General features: G+C 34.5%; 1 protein-coding gene across 6 annotated transcripts in view; it reads right to left on the reverse strand.

Annotated features, from left to right (window-relative positions):
• LOC145268204 (dynein axonemal assembly factor 6-like) overlaps positions 1–20813 on the reverse strand; it is a 461727-nt gene that overhangs the window by 89220 nt on the left and 351694 nt on the right. For all 6 annotated transcript variants that reach the window (XM_080123470.1, XM_080123469.1, XM_080123467.1 and 3 more), the window contains one exon: positions 6615–6700. In XM_080123470.1, coding sequence (XP_079979596.1) covers positions 6615–6700 — 86 coding nt within the window. The remainder of the gene's footprint in view (positions 1–6614; positions 6701–20813) is intronic.

The raw sequence follows: 20813 nt of genomic DNA on the forward strand, positions 1-20813 counted from the left end.
AACCCACCTGTAGAGATCTCTTCGTACTTCATACACTATAAATCTGCCCTCCCCCGTAAAGCTAAAATAAGTTATGCGAGGAATGAAATAACACGCATCCGCAATAAATGCAGCAACGAAGCCAACAAAAACACCTGCACTAATAAATTCAACCAAGTGCTAGAAACCAATAGATACCCCACACCAACCATTGAAAACCTCAATAAACCTAGAAGATAGACGCAGCATTTCTCCTCTAACATCTGCTTTCTAATGCTACCCCATTTCAACGACAGGATTACAACAGCCATCCGCAAAGCTATACACAAGGAGGGTCTAGACATACAACTTATACACACTGGGCCATCACTACGACAGCATTTGTCAAAATGCAAAGCCCACCTAAATAACGTACCCTGCACCCAAACTAACTGCCCGATGAACACCACTAACATGTGCCACTGTACATACAAAGTATATCGCATACAGTGCACGAAATGTGACCAATCATACGTCGGTAGCTCAGTGAGACACCTGCACATTAGAGTAAAAGAACACATACAAACACAAGCCTCTTCTGTCCACAGACACCTTTACACATGCGGTAACACTAACAAATCCATCAGAGTAGATATTTTAGCCACAGAAAGCAATGTTGGCAACCTTCATATCAAGGAATCAATCCTGATTGCCAAATTGCATCCCAAGACTAATCGCCGACATGAATTAGGCTCTTCATTCTAAACTTAACGTACGCTATCCCGCCACTATATAATAACAATTAAAAAAATAAGGTAAAAAAATAAATCAACTAAATCCAAAATTAAATTAAAATAAATCAAAATAAATAAATAAACAAAATAATAAATAAGCAATCCTTATTTAAGATTACTACATATTAATAGTAATAACAATGTATAACAATTAAATATCAAGCCTAAGATATATGAATTAGATGGTGTGAGCATGTGGGCTGCATGGCTACATATATATGTGCTCAATGCTCATGCAAGTTTATATGGCCTATATAGCCTAATTAATTTCTCTGAGTAAGCCTATAACAAATAAGACACAATACACCAAATAACAAATAAGACACAATACACCAAAAACAGAAATCCAAGTTAACTAAAATAAATAAATTAATAAATAAATAAACAAGTAAATATTTTTTTTTTAAATTAGAAAAACTCTCGAAATAACTTCTAACCACTTTGTCATAACACATTGCGCATATAAATAAATAATTATAGTCAATAGAATCTTACTACATAATTAAATTAAAGATACAAGAATCCATAAATGTATATATATATACACTTCATAACGAATTAAATAAAATACCACCCAGAATAGGAATAATATTACTAAAATAAAATAAATAAACAAATAAATAAATGCATAAAAAAAATAATGCAACGTTATACACTTAACTGAGAAGAAATATCTGTAACGATTATCCTCCATAGATCAGCTCATCAAGTGGTCTCCCTTTACCAACCGATTTATTCAAAGTCTATGCCCATACCCTTCTCAACCAGAACGCAGAAACACAAACAATAAGTTAATTAATTAAATCTCCTCAATATAAAATACAAATTATTATAAAAAAAATAAATAAATAAATTAGAAATAAAAATAAAGAAAAAAAAACTTAATCATATCATATTAAATTAAAAAGCTATCAACAAGTTCCGGACAATTGCTTACCACGAGGTTCTTACTGTTTACAACAGCACGTTTGAACCAAAGATAAACTATTATAAAAATAAATAAATAAATAAATAAAATTAAATTTTAAAAAATAAATAAATAAATTAGAAATAAAAATAAAGAAATGAATAAAAAAAAAAACCTAACCATATTAAATTAAAATGCTATCTACAAGTTCTGGGCGATTTTTTTTTTTTTTAATTTTTTTTTTTACATAGGCATCACCACTTATCAAGGCCAAGAGGCCACTCAAGGATAAGGGTTAAAGAGTGTACAGTAGGCATTGGACAATATAGTAATCATTAGTAATGAAAATTTGGTAAATTTGATAACTTATATAGAATAGCTCATCAAGAACTTATTTACGTTAGACTTGAACACAACCATATTGTAGTCAGCCGGAAAGCAGGAAAACGGAAGACAATTCCACAGGCGTGCAGTTCTAAGAAAGAAGCTTTGTTCATGGAATCTACGTTTAGGTTTAGGCACAGATAAAGAGTGGGTGGAATTATTAATAGTGTGTACAGCTAGACGAGTGTTTCTTATGAAAGTTTGGCAAGGGGGGACCATAGATTGAAGTTCAGTTGAACACCTTCCATGAAAATAACGATACATCAGAGACAAACTCGCAACATCTCGTCTGTGAGATAGAGGTTGCAAGGAAGAGAAAAGGACATCTCCTACGAGGCTATGAAGTCTATTTTGAACTCTATCAAGGCAGGACAAGTCCTTTCTAGCAGCTCCTGCCCAGATATGGCAACAGTATTCCATCCTTGGACGTACCTGGCTCTTATATAGATAGAGAATTGCATCAGCAGTGAGATATCTACCGGATCGATAGAAAGATCCCACCATTTTTCCAGCGGCCTTGGCAACAGATTTGATGTACGTGTTCCATTTAAGATCAGGAGTAAAGGTCAAGCCCAGAAGCTTGTCAAAACTTGAGGCCTCCTGAAGACGAGAGCCATTCATTTCAATTGATGCCAGATGTGGACCAGAATGTTGATGATGTAAAGATAGAAGCTTGGTTTTAGATGCATTAAAAGTAACCAGCCACTCATTTCCCCATTGTACTACGTGCTCAAGATCAGAGGAGAGAGAATTGGAGAGAACTTGGTCGTTTACTGTCTTAGATGTGCTACCATAAATGGTAGTGTTGTCAGCATAAATGTCTACAAATGATGTAAGGATGTGATTTGGAAGATCATTAATGTAGATCAGGAAAAGAGTTGGGCCCAGGATGGATCCCTGAGGGACACCGGCATTAATACTGTGAGCTTCTGATTTTTGCCCCTCAACTACTACTCTTATGAACCTATCAGAAAGAAATGATTTAATAATTGAGAAGACATTTCCAGCTATACCGTAGCTGGAGATCTTGTAAAGTAAACCTTTATGCCATACCCTATCAAAGGCCTTAGATATGTCAAGAGCAATTGCCCTAGAAAGGTGGCCTCCGTCGAGAGATTTGCTAATCCTATGAGATATAACTGTAAGGACATCTGCTGTAGATCTAGCAGAACGGAAACCATATTGAGTGTCACTAAGAAGGTTATTTTTGTTGAGATGGTTGATTACTTCTGTATTTAACACAGATTCCAACAACTTACTCATGACGCACAGGAGACTTATTGGCCTGTACTGAGAGGGGGATGAGCGATCACCTGAATTCTTAAATACAGGGCATACTGATGAAATTTTCCAGGGAGATGGGAAACTATTCTCCTTAAGACAACGTTTAAACAGTTTTGTAAGTATGGGCGCTAGTTCAGGTTGAAGTTTTTTGAGTACTATAATTGGAATACCGTCAGGGCCAGTTGCTTTACTGGAATCAAGGTTTTTGATTAGCTTAGCAACATCACGTACAGATATATGTATATCACATAGCGTGTTTTCTGATACAGGAGGAAATATTGGGGGTTGCCGGCCTTGGTCGCAAAGGGTAGAATTAGCTGCAAAGTTCTTGACAAAGAGTTTGGCTTTGTCTGATGCTGACGAGATTACCTCAGGTCCATTGATAATAGTTGGGATGGAGCACACACTTCTGTTCAGGATTCTGTTTGCTATTTACCAAAACTGGTGGGAACCAAGCCGCTGCTCAGCTACTTTGGACAGATTGAGCATACAACTCTCTTGCGTTCTTTATTACTTTCTTACAATGGTTGCTGGCAGTCCTGAAAGTGGTTTTAGTTTCCATACATCTATTACGTTGGAAGCAGTGGAAAAAATGATTTCTGTGCGCAATGGCAGCAGCACATTCTGGAGAGGACCATGGCTGGCTGTTAGGTTTTTGCTGAAACTTTTTCGAGGGTATGAAACGGTCAATACCTACAATTAACCATTCTGTCAGGTCTAATACTATAAAGGACACATCCTTTTTAAACATGGAATGCAGAGGTAGATCAGATATAAATGTACGGAAGCTATCCCAGTCAGCCTTAGTGTATCGATATACTGTACGATGGAGAGGTACGTCTGGGGACATATTACATTTCATTTTTATCTTACTTGATACAACAGAGTGGTCGGAAGATCCAAGAGGCGACAGAACAGAAACTGAGCATAGTTCAGGGCAAGTTGTCGGGCACAAGAGTGGGTTCTTGAACAATCTGAGTGAGGTCATAGGCAATGGAGAAATCATGACAGAACCTCCCCTCATCATCGGTCTTGTTTGAGTGAGTCAACCATTCGACATTGTGAACATTGAAGTCTCCACATACGTGAATGTTAGCTGAAGGATAAGCAGAAAGGACTTGGTCAATTTTCTCAGATATGCTTTGAAAGATAGTAACTCCGCTGTTGTGGGGGCGATAGAGAGTAAATATAAATGCAGTAGTGTGAGCTAAAGCAACCCGGAAGGACATATAGGGTAAGTTAGGATCTTCCTTGGAGATGTCCCTACCACATATAAGGTATCTTTAATATAGGCACATATTCCATGCCCATGGCGATCTTGGGGGTCAGATTTAGAAGTTAAGTTAGAGTATCCTTTAATTGCGAACTCTTCTAGGGAAATAGCCTGTCCGATACCAGTTTCACTTAAAAATAAAAGGTCTGGTTTAGTCTCCTGTAATTTGGTTTCAACCTCTGGAAGGTTAGAACGTAGACCCCTGATGTTGGAGAAGGAGACATGGTAGTAGGGGTCTACGTTGGAAGTTGGAGAACCGGGTTTAATCGTGTATTTTTTCTTGAAACTTGTCATGATGAAATTTTGGAATTTGTGGACTAGGTCGTCAGATTTACTTAGAGCAGGACAGAGAGGGGAAACTAAGAGAGAAAAAGAAACGAAGATTTTTTTTTTTATTATTTGTAGCTAATGATAAGGTAAAGCCATAACAATTACCCACTAGTATGGCATCGAGAGGCCCCACCAGAAGCTACTGCATGGTCCAGAATCCATTCACCAAATGGCAATACAGCAGCCCCAGTACTTTGCACCTGCTGATAGGACAGCCTCCTTAGTGGTTAATCCAAGGTTTGGGTCCCTGACTATAAGGCGGATAACGTCAGCTCAGACAAAACATTTACCTCCAGCACCCTTACTAGTGACATGGTTACAAGGATAGACATAGAAACAGAAAATTTGTGCCATTTCTGCCAACTGTTCGCGCAAAATACTGCCAACCTAGAAAACAGCTTTTTCTTGTCCCTTTGTCAGAAAAATCACTCATTTAAAAAATGAGGACTGAGGGACAAATAAGAAGAAGCGAGAGTAACAGGAGCTGCCGATAACGCATCCACAATGCGTTTTCTACTCTCCATTAAAAAAAAAAAAAAAAATTATTAAGTATTCTACTTAATAAAAGTCCAACAGACGTGTTTAAGGGAAAGTATGGTGATAGATTCCCCTTTCATGAACTAAAAATGAGTACATTTCGTAATCTATTTTTGCAATCAACTCGGTAGATAAATAAACATTTATGGACGAGAAAAAAGCTAGCATTTACTAAAACAGAAATACATAAATTAAATACTGAAATAAAATGTAGTTATTAATATTTGAATCTAAAAATAAAAAGTACGAATTAATATTGAAATCACTTATCTCAACACAAACACTTCCGTCTCCAAAATGCAAACTGTAGTGAAAAATTTAAGTTTAAACAGCGTTCAGAAGATTTTTTTTTAAAATTGTTTGCCGTGAGACTGTTACTGTTTACAACAACATGTTTGAACCAAAGTCAAATAAATATCTGACGAAGAGATCTGTCTCAAAATATTATATAACACGGATATACCACCAGACCGACTTTCCCAGGTAACCACTGTGCAAATATAAATATAATGTGTATAAGAAATATATGAATATGTACACATGTATTTGTAAGTTGTATTAATAAAACTTTCTCACCTGCTTCAGCTTGTGTCTTTCCATTACCTCTGCATTGTACTGCCTTCTACAATTCTATTTATATATATATAATTAATATATATATATTATTTTTAAAATATAATTTTATTTTAAAAATAATATATATACCGCTCCCCATGTGGGGGTACCAAATTGGTTAAAGTGAATATTATTGCCAACTCGCATTTAGGTAAAAATGCACTTTCGTAAATAATTGAATTCATTCAAAACATATCGCTAAAACCAAAGCAAACAACATATATATATATATATATATATATATATATATATATATATATGTATATATATATATATATTATAATTACCTGCGGCGTAGCGTAAATGAATTTAGTAATGTTGTGTCTAAGGGAGAGAGAGAGCAGGGGAAAAAGCAAACTTATAATTTAAGAGAGAAGTCCACTTGAAAAGATTTACAACCCCAGAGAAATTTTAGCAATAAAGGAAAATTACAAAAGTTTTATCTAATTATTAAATTTCTAAATTTGCATATAAAGATCAATTAGACATAACCAAAAAGTATTAATAAAAAAATATCATAAAATATACTTACTATTTTGGTGTTCGTAAATCTAGAAATATTGATTTTATATCCAGAGTAATGTCTTTCATTTCAGTATTGGGAAGATTAATTTTAACCTGAAAATATTAATTAAAATTTTACATGTTTCATATATAAGTATAAAATTTAAAGGACCAAAACCAACTCATCACTACTGTAAGAATAACAAAAGATTCACAATTTTTTGTCCTGTCATCGAAAATTTTATGGTCAAATAAACAATTACAGCAGGAATTTGAATACACCATACTAAAGCCTGATTGTCACAGCTGGTGAATTTCAAAAATGCAATCTGGACGTGAGGATACTTTAGAAGAATGATATGCAATAAAATTCTGTTTTAAACTTGGAAAAAGTGCCACATAAACGTATGGAATGCTTCGGATTGCTTTTGGACCATCTTGCGTGACTCCAGCAGCAGTTTTGGAGTGGCATAAGAGATTCAAAGAAGGTAGGGAGTCTGTGAGGAATGATGAGAGGTGTGGAAGTCGGAACACCAATGTTGATTGGCCAAATAAAGAATTTCATGGATAAGGACTGTCGTGTGTCTTAGAGACAATAAGTGCACAGTTTGATGTCAGCGTGGGAACTGTACACACAATTATTTTGAGGAACTGAAGATGTGGAAGATTTGCAATAATGCACCAGTCCACAACTTCATCCTTCTTACAGACTCTTTAACCAAGATGGGCATCAAGACAGTTCCTCACCCTCATATAGTCAAGACCTTGCTCCCTGTGACTTTTCGTTATTCCTTAAGCTCACGGGAAACTTTAGAGACTGGCTGTCGTTATGAGACAATTGAAAAGATGAACGAGGCTGTGGTGAGGGTCATCAACACGTTCACACAAGAGGACTTCCATGGAGCCTTCCAGACGTTATTGAAACGATATAAGTGCATTGCAGCCGGAGGAGATTACTTTGAATAGGATTAGAGTTTCATGTGTGTATTATCAATAAAAATGCCCATATTAAAAAAGTTTGGAAACTTTTTTAAGGCACCTCATATGCTGAGAATTACAGCAGTCAAAGCATGCTAAATAATCAAGATAAAAAAGTAATCTGGCTAATGCAAAAAATGCAAACAAAATATTGATTTGTTTTTATGATATAAATATAATTATTCTTGTAATTTTTTTTAAATTAAAATCATTTAAAATTTTTTAATACTGAAGAGAAACCGACATTTTTTTCTGAGTAGAAAATAAAAACACAATTATCAATAATTTTTTTTATTTAATTTTGTAGTAAATACATTTGTAAAAATGTTTTATTATTGGTAGAACGGTTTCTTTGGCTGTCTCCTTCTAACAGCAATGAAAGAAAAAGTACCCTGAATCACTATCAGTGAACTACAAGACTCATTTCATTTCATGAGGATTGTCGTTTAAACAAGATGCAATTTTGCCAATCATTTAAACAAACATAATTGATCAACAATATCAGATTTCTCCAGTGCCATTTGAATAAAAATACAGCTTCCCACCAGACGAATACTTATTTTATTAATCTCATGCAACAGATTCCAGTTCAATTGAAGACTTGACTAAATTGTTCCTATTTACTTGCCTTCCCACGTTAGACAAGTTTGGTTTTTAATGTGGGGAAAATTCAGCTCCCCAAAAAGGGGCACTCTGGATAAAAACAAAAATAAAGATTGTCTCAGAAAGATTGTCTCCCCCACTATTAACATAGGCAGCATCCAAAATCAATAGCTTTTTTCCTTTAAAAACAAAAATGCTGTTACTTCACCTATCCAGGTGAGATCCAGGTGAGATCCACCAGAGATTTGATTTGAAAATGAAACTTTTGATTATTACTGATGTATTGCTGCACAGACATGTAAAGACAAGAGGAGAGTTGCTCCCAACTAAACTTGTCTTTACATCTGTGATACACACATAATTTGGGTCCGATTCATCTAAAAAAATTATTGGCTGATTGGAAGAAAATTACATTAAACCAGACGCCTCTACATAACTGTGAAGCAATTTCTTAATAAGCAATAATTTTTTGACATATCAAAGGACTTGATAGGACTTGGCATAAAGGTCTACTATAGAATATCTGGAAACATCTTCTCAACAATCAAATCCTTTCTCACTAGTAGGTTTATAAAAGTAGTTGTCAATGAGCAGAAGTCCGAAGCTCATATTATCAACATCAACATTGGCAGACCTCAAAGATCCATTCCGGAGACAACTCTCTTTACAAAATTTTATAAATCACATTCGACATAGAAATTTATTCATTATCAACACTACAAAGTGGACAATGACCATAATGTTTTTGGTTCTATGGGTTTTGTTATATGTTAGAGCATGCAATGATTTTTTTTTTTTTAATTCAAGGAAAAAAATAGTTTGTATTTATTTTCAGTGAGAAAGAAAAACAAAAGAATATTTTTTTTATTTTCACTCTTTATTTTTTTTTCAATGAAAAGCGGTTTCATATTTAACTTCAGGCCAATTCCTATTTCAGTCACTCAAATTATTTGAAGACATACGTGGACAGTTTTTTTTATTATTAAGGTGTGGTTAGAAATGTAGGAAGGTCACCATTTATGGGTGTTGCTATATGTTAAAGCATGCAATAATAACTCCATACAAAAATAACAAGACCGACAATGAATTTGGATAGCTTTTATGCCCAATAAAAGTTTGGTTAAAATTAGAGTGTTAAAAAAGTCTGATTTTATACTTGAAAGGAAAAAGAAATAAAGGAATTGAAAGACAAAAAAGAAACTCATTCCTTTTTGCCGAGGAAATACCTTTTTTTCAGTTTTTTGTGGTTTTGTGCTAATCCTTAAGCAGAGAAGTATTGTTGGTTTTAACTCTGAAAGCGGGTTTTTTTTTTCTTGCTTGGCGCTGCTGTGTCTGTCTCTTGCTTGCTTGGTCGCTCTTCTTTCTTTTTTACCTCAGTTCTAAAACCTTTGCTGTTTATCTCTCTCACCCCACCCTTCATGGTAGAGCATCTTTTCATCACCAAAATCCCAATTAGAAATAAATGATACTCATCTGAAGGAAACATGCTGGCTGTTCATACTTTACTGTAGACGTGCACACTTCCCATTGATCAGATTGATTTCTACTATTTTTCTTTTTCTCGGCGGAAAGCAGGGAGCTAATGCGTAGAGATGCCAATAAGTCAACATCTGGTTGGGAGATCCCCACAGTTCTTTTGCTTCCGACCTTGAGTGTATGATGCGATGAGTGGATGCTTACTTTTAATGCATCCAAAACCAAGTTTCTATCTTTTCATCACCAAAATCCCAATTAGAAATAAATGATACTCATCTGAAGGAAACATTTTGCTTTAACAAAATTCTGGAATCTTCACTCCAGACCAGAAATAGAAGACTGTTGCCAAGGTCACTGGAAAAATGGTTGGATCATTCTATCGCTCCAGAAGGTATATGATTCTTGACACAATCCTCTACCTGTATAAGAGCCAAATACATGCTAAGGTAGAGTACTGTTGCCACATCTTTGGAGGAGCTGTTCACAGCAACCTTTTTTGTCTTGACAGGGTACAAAGCCTGAGTTTGAAATCTAGTGGGCAATGTCCTTTTCTCTTCCATATTACCTCTTTCTCACAGAAGAGACTGTGAATCTATTTCTGCTCTATCATATCTAAAGCTAAACAAAAATCCCATGAAAAAATTTATTTCCTAGAACTGCTCACTTGTGGAACACAATACTGCAGGGCTGCTTCCCAGCTGACTATAACATAGTTGCTTTGAAGTCCAATGTAAACAAGTTCTTATTTAGTTGTCCTCTTAAATAATCAAATTCTGCTCAATATCCACCACTGCAGATCATTGCGGTGTTGTCTTACATTGAGTAATCCTTATCCTCAAGTTGCCTTTAAGCATTGATAAGTGGTAACTCACTAGTAAAAAGAAAAGGCTATGTTTATTCAGAAAGAGCCTCAATTTAGTAAGCATTTTAGTTAAGTAAATGCAAAACTTTTTCAACATTTCGATCTTACAAAAAATGCTGTGTGGGTCAATGATATCTTACAAGAGACTCTGCACTGGCAAAAACAACTGCATGAATTAAAGCAAATAACTGACATGTCCATCAATCAATGTGAATTTGGTTTATGAACTCTGCAACATGCTCTACCATGAAGGCTATGAAGTGGTCCTTTTGAAATGTATAAACAGCTGAGTAAAGAATAGAGGGTAGATGTGAGACCAATTAAACAGGACTTTCCTTATGATTGCATATACAATGGATAGGTTAGTACTTATGCATCCTTTGAACCAAACATAACTCAATGGTCGGCTCAGTTTTTCCTAGAACACTACGTCAACTGCTCGGGTTTAGCTGCTGTCTGATGTAACATGGCGATCAACCAATCACAACATTGCGTGCTGAGTTTCAAGCAGCAGACGAGAATTTGGATACCAATTGGAAGAGGAAAAAATTCATTTCTTACATACAAGTCAGAAAGAGTAGAGAAGATTTAAAAAAAAAAATGAATGGGACCATTTTAGCACAACAGCTCCAGACAACAGATGTCATAATAGATTTTTGTCAGCATAGAAATTAATGGCAAAATTGATAAAATATGCAACCTGCGGCCACGACTGCATCCTAGCAAAAAGAGGAAACATAACAGATGGCTATGACTGGAGATGTAGACATCAATCCGGACTGGGACCTTTTTTGCAAAATCACAGCTGAAAATCATGTGCATTTGAGGCAGAAACTTGGTAGCGATTTGTTTGTCTCCATCTTAAAAACATCTTGCCAAGGAAATTTTCTTGGCATTGGAAAAAAAAAGAAGATTCCAACTACTTTCAGTCGAATTGACAACAAAAAAAAAAGAAAAAACAAGTGCAACTCACACACTTTTGTTGTTTCATAAAAATACTTGAAAAACATTAAAACAAAACAAAAAACGAAAAAGGTTTGCTTCATAAGATAAAAAAAAGTACTTGACAAAAAAAAATTATTCAAAAACATTTGCTTAAAATTATTTATTGGACAAAAAAAAAAAAACATTTGCTAACACTTACTTATTTGAAAAAAAAATTTTGATTAAAAATTATTTATTTGACACAAAAAAAACTTTTCTTCATACAGTTAATAAAAATTATGTTAGGTTTTTGCTTTTTTTTTCTGTTGATGTTCCTACATTTAAAATTTTGATATTTTCTTTTATGTAGCGTTGTTATGTAGTCATCGGCAAAGCTCGGCATTATCCAGCCATTTGATGTCATGATCCAGAGAAAGCCGACTGAACGTTGAAGTTACATCTAGTTCGAAAGATGCATAAGTACCAATCCAATAGGTTTAACACATTCTACCAATTCTTGATATGACATCTTCACCCAGAAGAAAGTAGACAAGTTTCTGGTTCTGGAATACATTGCTTCACTCGGTTGGTTGAAGAATCATTGCCTGTTCAATTCATGCCAGGGTTGCTACAACATGTCAGGCAGCTTCTCAGAACCTCGTCCAAAATGGACACAATGAATATAGAACAATTCTGACTTAAGCAAGAGCCCTCATAACAGATGATAAAGGATATCTTATCAGTTGCCACATCTGCATGATGCGGAAATTTCCCCTAATAAACTATACAACAGAGCAATTGGGTCTAATCATATAGCAAAATACACAAGGATGCTTAAGGGTTCAGACTTAAGTGCAAAAGTTTGGCAGGAATAATGATGTTTTCGATACATTTCATCAGCATGCCAGGAAAATGCCCAAGTAGATGTTAGCACCAACCTTCTTTCCACCCAAGTGAAAAACCGGAAATTACTAGCTGAAAAAAGTGGTTATACAGAGTGAAACAATACAATTGTCACTCTAAAAAAGATGACATAATTCCATTTCCGTTTGATGAAAACTGGTTTTCGTGTTTTTTTTTGTTTTTTTTTTGTTTTTGTTGCAGACCATCTACTAATTGGCCAGTTGTGTACAAATCACAAGAGTGATAGAAGCCTTCTATCATGTAGGAAAGTGACGCAATGTTCAATGAGTGAAATCAGAGATGTGCCGCTGTACAACTCATGTTCTCTACTGATCCAAGTTATGACAACAGGACCATTACCAGCACCCTCAAAATGCAAATCCAGTCAGTTTAATACATGAGGGCGTGCTCAAGTGGCGAAAACAAAGTTTCCAGCTATGGTTATGGTCTTGGGTGTGGTTTCAAGTAAGAGCCATATCATTCCCCCTCACATCTTTGAACTCGGCTTGAAAGTCAACACCAAAGTGTACCTGGATGTGCTTAAGAGTGTGATCGTCCCCTGGTGTAATCAGGTGGCTGTTGGCAGGCCTTTGGTGTGGCAGCAGGACTTGGCACCGGCCCACAGGTCCAAAGAGACCCAGGCTTGGCTTCAGAAAGAGTGCTACAACTTTGTACCTTTCTCTAACTAGTTCCCCTCCTCCCCCGTCATGAACCTGTTGGACTATTTTATTTGATCATACATCAAGAACATCACCAACATGACCTCCCCTCAACATCAAAGCCAGCCTGATCGTCGTCATTCGTCGAGTATTCATTGAGCTCCCGTCACCACTTGTGGAAAGGGCATGGTCCCAGTTCCGGACCCATATCAAAGTGGTGAGTGAGGCTGAAGGAAGCTACATTGAATAGATGTTAGCTCTACTACATAATCAAGTTACCTGAATTGATTTTTTTCAATAAAAGTTTTTAAATAAAGCTGTTATTTTATCTGTTGATAAGGTCGCTGGAAAGATGGTGGGATCATTCTACCACTCCAGATGCAATTCTCTACCTGAGCCAAGTATGTCCAAGGATGAAGTACTGTTGCCACATCTGGGCAGGAGTCGCTAGAAGCCTCTTATCCTGCCTTGACAGAGTTCAAAATAGACTTTGTAGCTTAGTGAAGGATGCTCTTTTCTTTTACCTGCAATGTCTTTCCTACAGAAGATACATTATAAGTTTGTCTCTGCTTTATTGTTATTTTCATTGGCAAGTGCTCGTCTGAGCTCCAATCAATGGTCCCCCGGGGTAAAATTCCATGAAAAACACTCGTTTATTTGAAACCACCATCAATAATTTCCCACACTCTTTATCTGTGCCTAAACATAAATGTAGATTCGATGAACAAAGCTACTTTCTTAGAACTGCACGCCTATGGAACTGTTCCGTTTTCCTGCTTTTCAGCTGACTACAATATGGTTGTCTTCAAGTCCAATGTAAACAAGTTCTTGATGAGCCGTTCCCCTTAAGTAATCCAATTTACCAAATTTCCACTACTAACGATTACTATGATATTGTTGCATTGACTGTACACTCATTAATCTTTAACCTCAAGTGGCCTCAAAATCTTGATAAGAGGTTATTTGTAAAAAAAAAAAAAAAAAAAAAAAGAACCTCAAACTAGAGGGTACAGAAAAGTCAAGTTAATCATCAAGCAGGTTCAGCTTGTGAATATTGAGGCTCCTGGTTGTGGATAGGCAGTTGCTGGGATTTTATTTCTGGCAGCATTGGAGTTTAGGTGGCGATTAACCTTGAACCCAAAACAACCCAAACCAAAAACGAAAAGGGCACAAATCTCAATTCACCGTTTTGTATCCTTGGAAACAGTGACTATAGAGTTCAGTTTACAAATAAGCTTAACTTATTTTTCAAAATTTTAGCTACGGGTATATAAATTGTTTCAATTTCTTCAAATGGAGGAAAAAAATCTTTTAATAATGAGATTTTTTAAATATTAATCTTTTTCTTTTATTGAAAACTTGCCGCTAAAAGGCATCGGATTTCTTGTAATAATTACTTTTTTGGTGCACATGCAGAGACTGAACCAACCAGACGTAACTCAGCATCGTACCCCTAACTTATGGTTTGGGTAAGGGTATGGGTCTAGGGTAAGGTTATGCTGAGTTACGTCTGGTTCAGTCTCTGCATGTGTACTAGATTTTTTATTATTAAATTGTTGGGCACGGAATATTTTTTTGATAATTAGATTTTTTATTATTAAATTGTTGGGCACGGAATATTTTTTTGATAATTAGATTTTTTATTATTAAATTGTTGGGCACGGAATATTTTTTTGAAAATTAGATTTTTCATTATTAAATTGTTGGGCACGGAATATTTTTTTGATAATTAGATTTTTCATTATTAAATTGTTGGGCACGGAATATTTTTTTGATAATTAGATTTTTTATTATTAAATTGTTGGGCACGGAATATTTTTTTGATAATTAGATTTTTTATTATTAAATTGTTGGGCACGGAATATTTTTTTGATAATTAGATTTTTTATTATTAAATTGTTGGGCGCGGAATATTTTTTTGATAATTAGATTTTTTATTATTAAATTGTTGGGCACGGAATATTTTTTTGATAATTAGATTTTTTATTATTAAATTGTTGGGCACGGAATATTTTTTTGATAATTAGATTTTTTATTATTAAATTGTTGGGCACGGAATATTTTTTTGATAATTAGATTTTTTATTATTAAATTGTTGGGCACGGAATATTTTTTTGATAATTAGATTTTTTATTATTAAATTGTTGGGCACGGAATATTTTTTTGATAATTAGATTTTTCATTATTAAATTGTTGGGCACGGAATATTTTTTTGATAATTAGATTTTTTATTATTAAATTGTTGGGCACGGAATATTTTTTTGATAATTAGATTTTTTATTATTAAATTGTTGGGCACGGAATATTTTTTTGATAATTAGATTTTTTATTATTAAATTGTTGGGCACGGAATATTTTTTTGATAATTAGATTTTTCATTATTAAATTGTTGGGCACGGAATATTTTTTTGATAATTAGATTTTTTATTATTAAATTGTTGGGCACGGAATATTTTTTTGATAATTAGATTTTTTATTATTAAATTGTTGGGCACGGAATATTTTTTTGATAATTAGATTTTTTATTATTAAATTGTTGGGCACGGAATATTTTTTTGATAATTAGATTTTTCATTATTAAATTGTTGGGCACGGAATATTTTTTTGATAATTAGATTTTTTATTATTAAATTGTTGGGCACGGAATATTTTTTTGATAATTAGATTTTTTCATATTAATGCACTTATTGTACCGCAATATTTTTTAAAAATTCAATTTAATTGATATTTTGTTTTAGTAAATTGTTAGGTGAAAGCACGTGATTAATGATATAAGTCGAATAATTGACCACGTGATTAATTAATCGACCATTTATATTAAAATTAACCCTACACGCGTATCAATTTTTCAGTTTCTCTTTTTCAAAAAACAATTGAAAAAACAATTGTAAAAAAAATGGTTTTGTAAAAAAAAAAAAAGAAAATTAAATTGTTAGGTGAAAGCGCAGAATAGTTGCAAAACAATTCTGCAAAAAGTACCAGAACAATTCTGTCCGTATTGTTTAAATTTTTTTTAATTATAAAAAGTTCTATTTCTATATGTTTACAATGTAAATAAAAATGTTCACTGTTTCCAAGGATACAAACCAGTGAATCGAGATTTGTTACACTTTCACTTCGAAATTATGCAGTCGGAATTACTGAATTATTTAAAAATAAAAACAAACTTGTATCGTGTTAGCAGGTGAAAAATTGCCGCGATCTTGTTTAAATGGAAACGGAAAATTACCTCCGTTTTGAAATCTACTGTGTTTTACGATCGTTTTCATCAAATTCTATCCTTTATTTTCTTTAATAAATATTTTTTTAAAAACACGAGGAATACGTAGATACCATTGTTTTCATGTGAAATTCAGTATTACGATTCCCGAAATTTCGTTCCAATAGTGTAGAAGCGCCCCACCTTTTTTTTTAATTTTGAAGTGAAAGTAGATAATGGCTAAGAATTACCCTACAACTAGACCTAAACCATAAGTTAGGGGTACGCTGAGTTACGTCTGGCTTGTTGGAATTTTTTTTTTTTGTACCAATAATAGTGCATCCCCCTCCCCCGTTTACATTTATTATTTTTTATCCGGTTCTTGTATTAGATTTTTTGTATTTCGTATCTTTTATGAGTCTTAAGTTTCGTACATTTTGGGTTTGTACGAAACTCCCTTTAATTTGAAGAAAAGGGAAATGCTAGCTCCTTGATGACGTCACGAGCCCAGTGAGAATTTTGGTCTCTCTTTTGGTTCCAGCGGCGTGGAGAGTGGATGCAGGTTCATTGTCCGGCGCAGACAAGGAATTTTGGAGCCTCCTTCAAAGAAGAAAACCCGGCAAGAATACCCTGGGCATGCGACGATGTATGCTTCTGAAAAATATCTATGTGGCTACGGTTTTGCACGTATTTGGAAGGAGTGTTATTATTTTAAAAAAGACCTTATTTTACGTGACAAGGAATTTTGGAACCTCCTACAAAGAAGAAACCCCGGCTAGAATACCCCAGAAATGCGACGCGGCATGCTTCTGAAATCCATCTGCGTGGCTACGGTTTGTTTGCAAATGGAAGGAGAGAAAATTCTAAAAGGACTTTAAACGAGAAAAAAAGAAAAAGGCACGTGCCTGACTGGCTTTCAATTTGTGAGTACGCTCCTAAAATTTACTACATATGAGAGTGTGATTAGGGACTACTATTTGAATTATATTGTATTCGTGCATGGATACGACATCTTCATTATAAGAACCAGTGTTATTTTTTTCATTATATGTTACCTTGACGTTCTTTGAATTTAATGCCCACAAAGGGAAAAATTTGCAACTAATTTTATTGTGAATAAAATCTCTTCTTCATTTTGAAACAAGACCTTTGTATTTTATTCTTTACCCCCCCCCCTTTTTATTTCCATGCTTTTATTTTTTTTTTTTTTCAGGCTAGTTACTTTCGCATCAAATTTATCTGGAAACAAGATAAATTTCCAACATTTTGCAAATTTTTTATTCCCTTTTTTGGAACACTTTGAAAATAAAGTATGTTCCTTTTTCATCAAGATACGTTTTAATTCTCTTTCTGTAAATGCACTTGGCAAATTTTGTCCCTATATTAAATGCATTTTGCAAATTGTTTTCCCCTATTAAATACATTTAGCAAATTTTTGTCCCTTATTTGGGACACTTTGAAAATTAAGTGTACAGTTTTCTAATCGAGATAGGTTTTAATTCTGTTTCTTTCAAGCTAGGATTAAATTTAACCTCTTGAAATTTCTGTTACCTCCGCTACCTGACACTATCAACTTGTCTCTTAGATTCGTTCGACTTCTGTGAATTTTTGCCGATATTTAAAGGCATTTTTCAAATTTTCGCCCCTTCATTTAAAAGTAGTTTGGAATGTTTTTCCCCTTTATTTAAAAGCATTTTCCAAGTTTATTTTCCCTTTTTGGAAGCATTTTGTAAGTTTACTGCTTTTATTTGAAGGCATTTTGTAAGCTTTCTTCCATTGTTTAAAGGCATTTAGCAAATTCATGTCCCCTATTTCAGAATACTTTTCAAATTAAGTGCTCTGTTCGAATAATTTATAGTGAATTAAGTTACTATTCGCTCTATACGATGTGTGTACTTTCCTATGTCGAGACCAGTTTTATTCTCATTCTGTCAATGCACTACTTAGCTAGGGTTAAATACACTCATAACTTTAAAACATTCGACGACTACTATGTCCTGAGTTTAGAAAACGTGTCATGTAATTTTGTGTGTTTCAAACATTCGACATTCACTTAACAAAAATTCCCAAATTTAGCATAGTATGTCTGTACAGGGACTGGAATGTTATATTTAGTTTATTTCTGAATTTAGCATTTTTATGTACGTCTAATGTCTTTATTTATATTTGTCTAATATATTTTATGTACGCAAAAAGAGATTAAGCATTACATATATATTTTCCATTTTCTACCTTTAGAATTGAAGTTGTAACTTTCGTAACCCTCTTTCGAAATATAATTTACATTTTACTTGCATTAGTTGAATTTCCACGGGTATTGCGATTTATGTTGGGAGAAACTATAGCATTTTCTGTCCCTAGTCAGCGAATAAGAAATCCTACTAGACTGAGATAATTTTATTTTCCGTCCTAATCCAGCATGTTCGATATTTTTTGGAAGCTGGATTTTCCCCAATTTAAGAAACAACTTTTATCTAACTATACCCTCGTAGGGAGTCTAGTAAATAGAGACGCTGTGTCCGAAACCGATGTTAGTTATATGTTCGCATTTTTCACCAATATATATATATATATATATATATATATATAAAAGGGGAATAAGTATATATATCTTGATTTATAATGAACACGTGCATTCTCTCACATGTACTTGTGAATTAACTGGATGATAGTATCACAGATATTGTATTATGTGTTGAAGTCTACTTTACCTAAAACTTGTTGAATTTGCATGTGTGCGATTACTTTTGTATTTTATTGTAAAAAAGGATTTCTTATACATTGAAGATATTTATAATTTTCAATAGCGAATTCATACCAATTTGCTTTGCAAAGAGTTTGTGAAAAAACAAGTTCCCTTTTTCTTTGCCTTAGCCCGTATTTGCATTTGGTTATTTGGATTCTTTCGAAGATACACATGTGACATAAGTGGCATGTACCCTCCCCCGACATAGTATATTTAAACTCTCTTCCCACTTTTTTTCTAGGTTACTTTTCAGTGAGGATATTGTTATAAAAGTGTTAAACGTTATTCATTTTCAAGTCCATTAACTTCCAAATAGAAGTTTGAATTTTAAATCCACTTAATTTTAATTTTGAGTCATAATGACCCTTTTAATTTGTAACTGGGGATTGTATCCCTTGATATTTTTACTGCTCAATATGCTGTATTGGTCTTGTTTTGTTTGTGCCATGAGGAAGGAATTTTATGCAAATACCTTTGTAACCTTTGTATGTGTATTATTTGTGCATAACATTTCAATGCCTATTTTTTGTATTTGTTTGGATTTAATCCATATTTTTGAAAAAAACAAATGCTGCACGATGTTGGTCACTCATTCTTCCGGATCCCTTTAAGGAAACGAAAGTTTTATTTAGGGAAGATTATCGTTGTCTTAGATTTATTGCGGTTGCAGAGGGAGTTACCTAAGCCTTATTTTATGACAATGAAGGCCGATGTGGATGAATGGTTATCATCGGTAGATAATATAACTGAATTGTTGGGTGATCGTTCCTTGTGTAAGTACGTGGATTGTTCGCTGGTAGAAGCGGATGCTATTAATGTTGTAGTGTTCTCGTCCCAGGTTCGATTCATTCTTTCGAGGTTGGCAGATGGTGTGGAGTGTGATTCCATGTGTAACCCTGTGATATTCGAAACCCCTAGGGAGATGCTTGGCAAGTTACTGACTACTAAGCCCAAAGGTCCAGACTCTGAAGACTGTTTGCTGAGTGCTGGCAAGTTTGGCTTGGAAAATATTGCATCACAGTCTGAAGGCAGTGTTGCAAGTACCACTTCAGAGGATCTGCGTAGTCAGGCGCTGAAGTTTGATTTTTCTGGCGGGCAGTTTGCCAGTAATATTTTAAAGAAAAAGGTATTGGGAGTGAGATTCCCAGGTATCATGAATGATACCACTCGTGTCCACGACTTGGTAAGCGTGGGCATGAATATTGTGAAATTCATGGAGGGATTTCCATGGAATGTTGGAATTGTTTTGCTCTCCAACAATGTGAGTTTGAAAACTCACATACGTAGTTATTTACCGCAACTTTGTCAGAATAATGAGGAACATAGTCATGTCGGTGAAGTATTACTTGGGTCATGCAGTTCTGACAGTGGTCAGTGGTTGAAAGACAGGAGTCAATCCTATGTGAAAGTGCAAGTTTTGTGCACTTATTGAAGTGCTAATGTTATCACTGGGAGAGAAATTCTCCATCAAGGGTATAGGGCAGAAAGCACTATATCCACCTGTGAAGGTGAAAAAACCAAGAGGAGAATGGTTTTGAGAGAGTTACGTGCACTCAAGTTGGAGTGGAGCATCCAGATTCAGGTTGAGTGTAACTCGATAAAGAATCCCATGATGGATCCTGTCGAATTTGCCGACTACATGGTGTGTAGTTCAGCTTCTCCGAGTTCCTACGAGAGTGTAGGATATGTTGTACAGAGATCACTTGCAGAACCATCATTCTATGAAGTTGCTCCTTTAAGTAGAACGTTTCCTGTTTTGGAGTCACATGCAGGTGTTATTGTTTTTAAATGTTTTTTGAAAATCTGCCTTGATGTAGCTTACTGCAGTATTGCAAGAGCTATTGAAGTCAAGATCGATTTGTTCTGGAGTGTTTCTG

The sequence above is a fragment of the Euprymna scolopes genome, chromosome 43 (assembly GCF_053919585.1).
Source record: "Euprymna scolopes isolate OS-2025 chromosome 43, ASM5391958v1, whole genome shotgun sequence".
NCBI classification, from domain to species: domain Eukaryota; kingdom Metazoa; phylum Mollusca; class Cephalopoda; order Sepiida; family Sepiolidae; genus Euprymna; species Euprymna scolopes.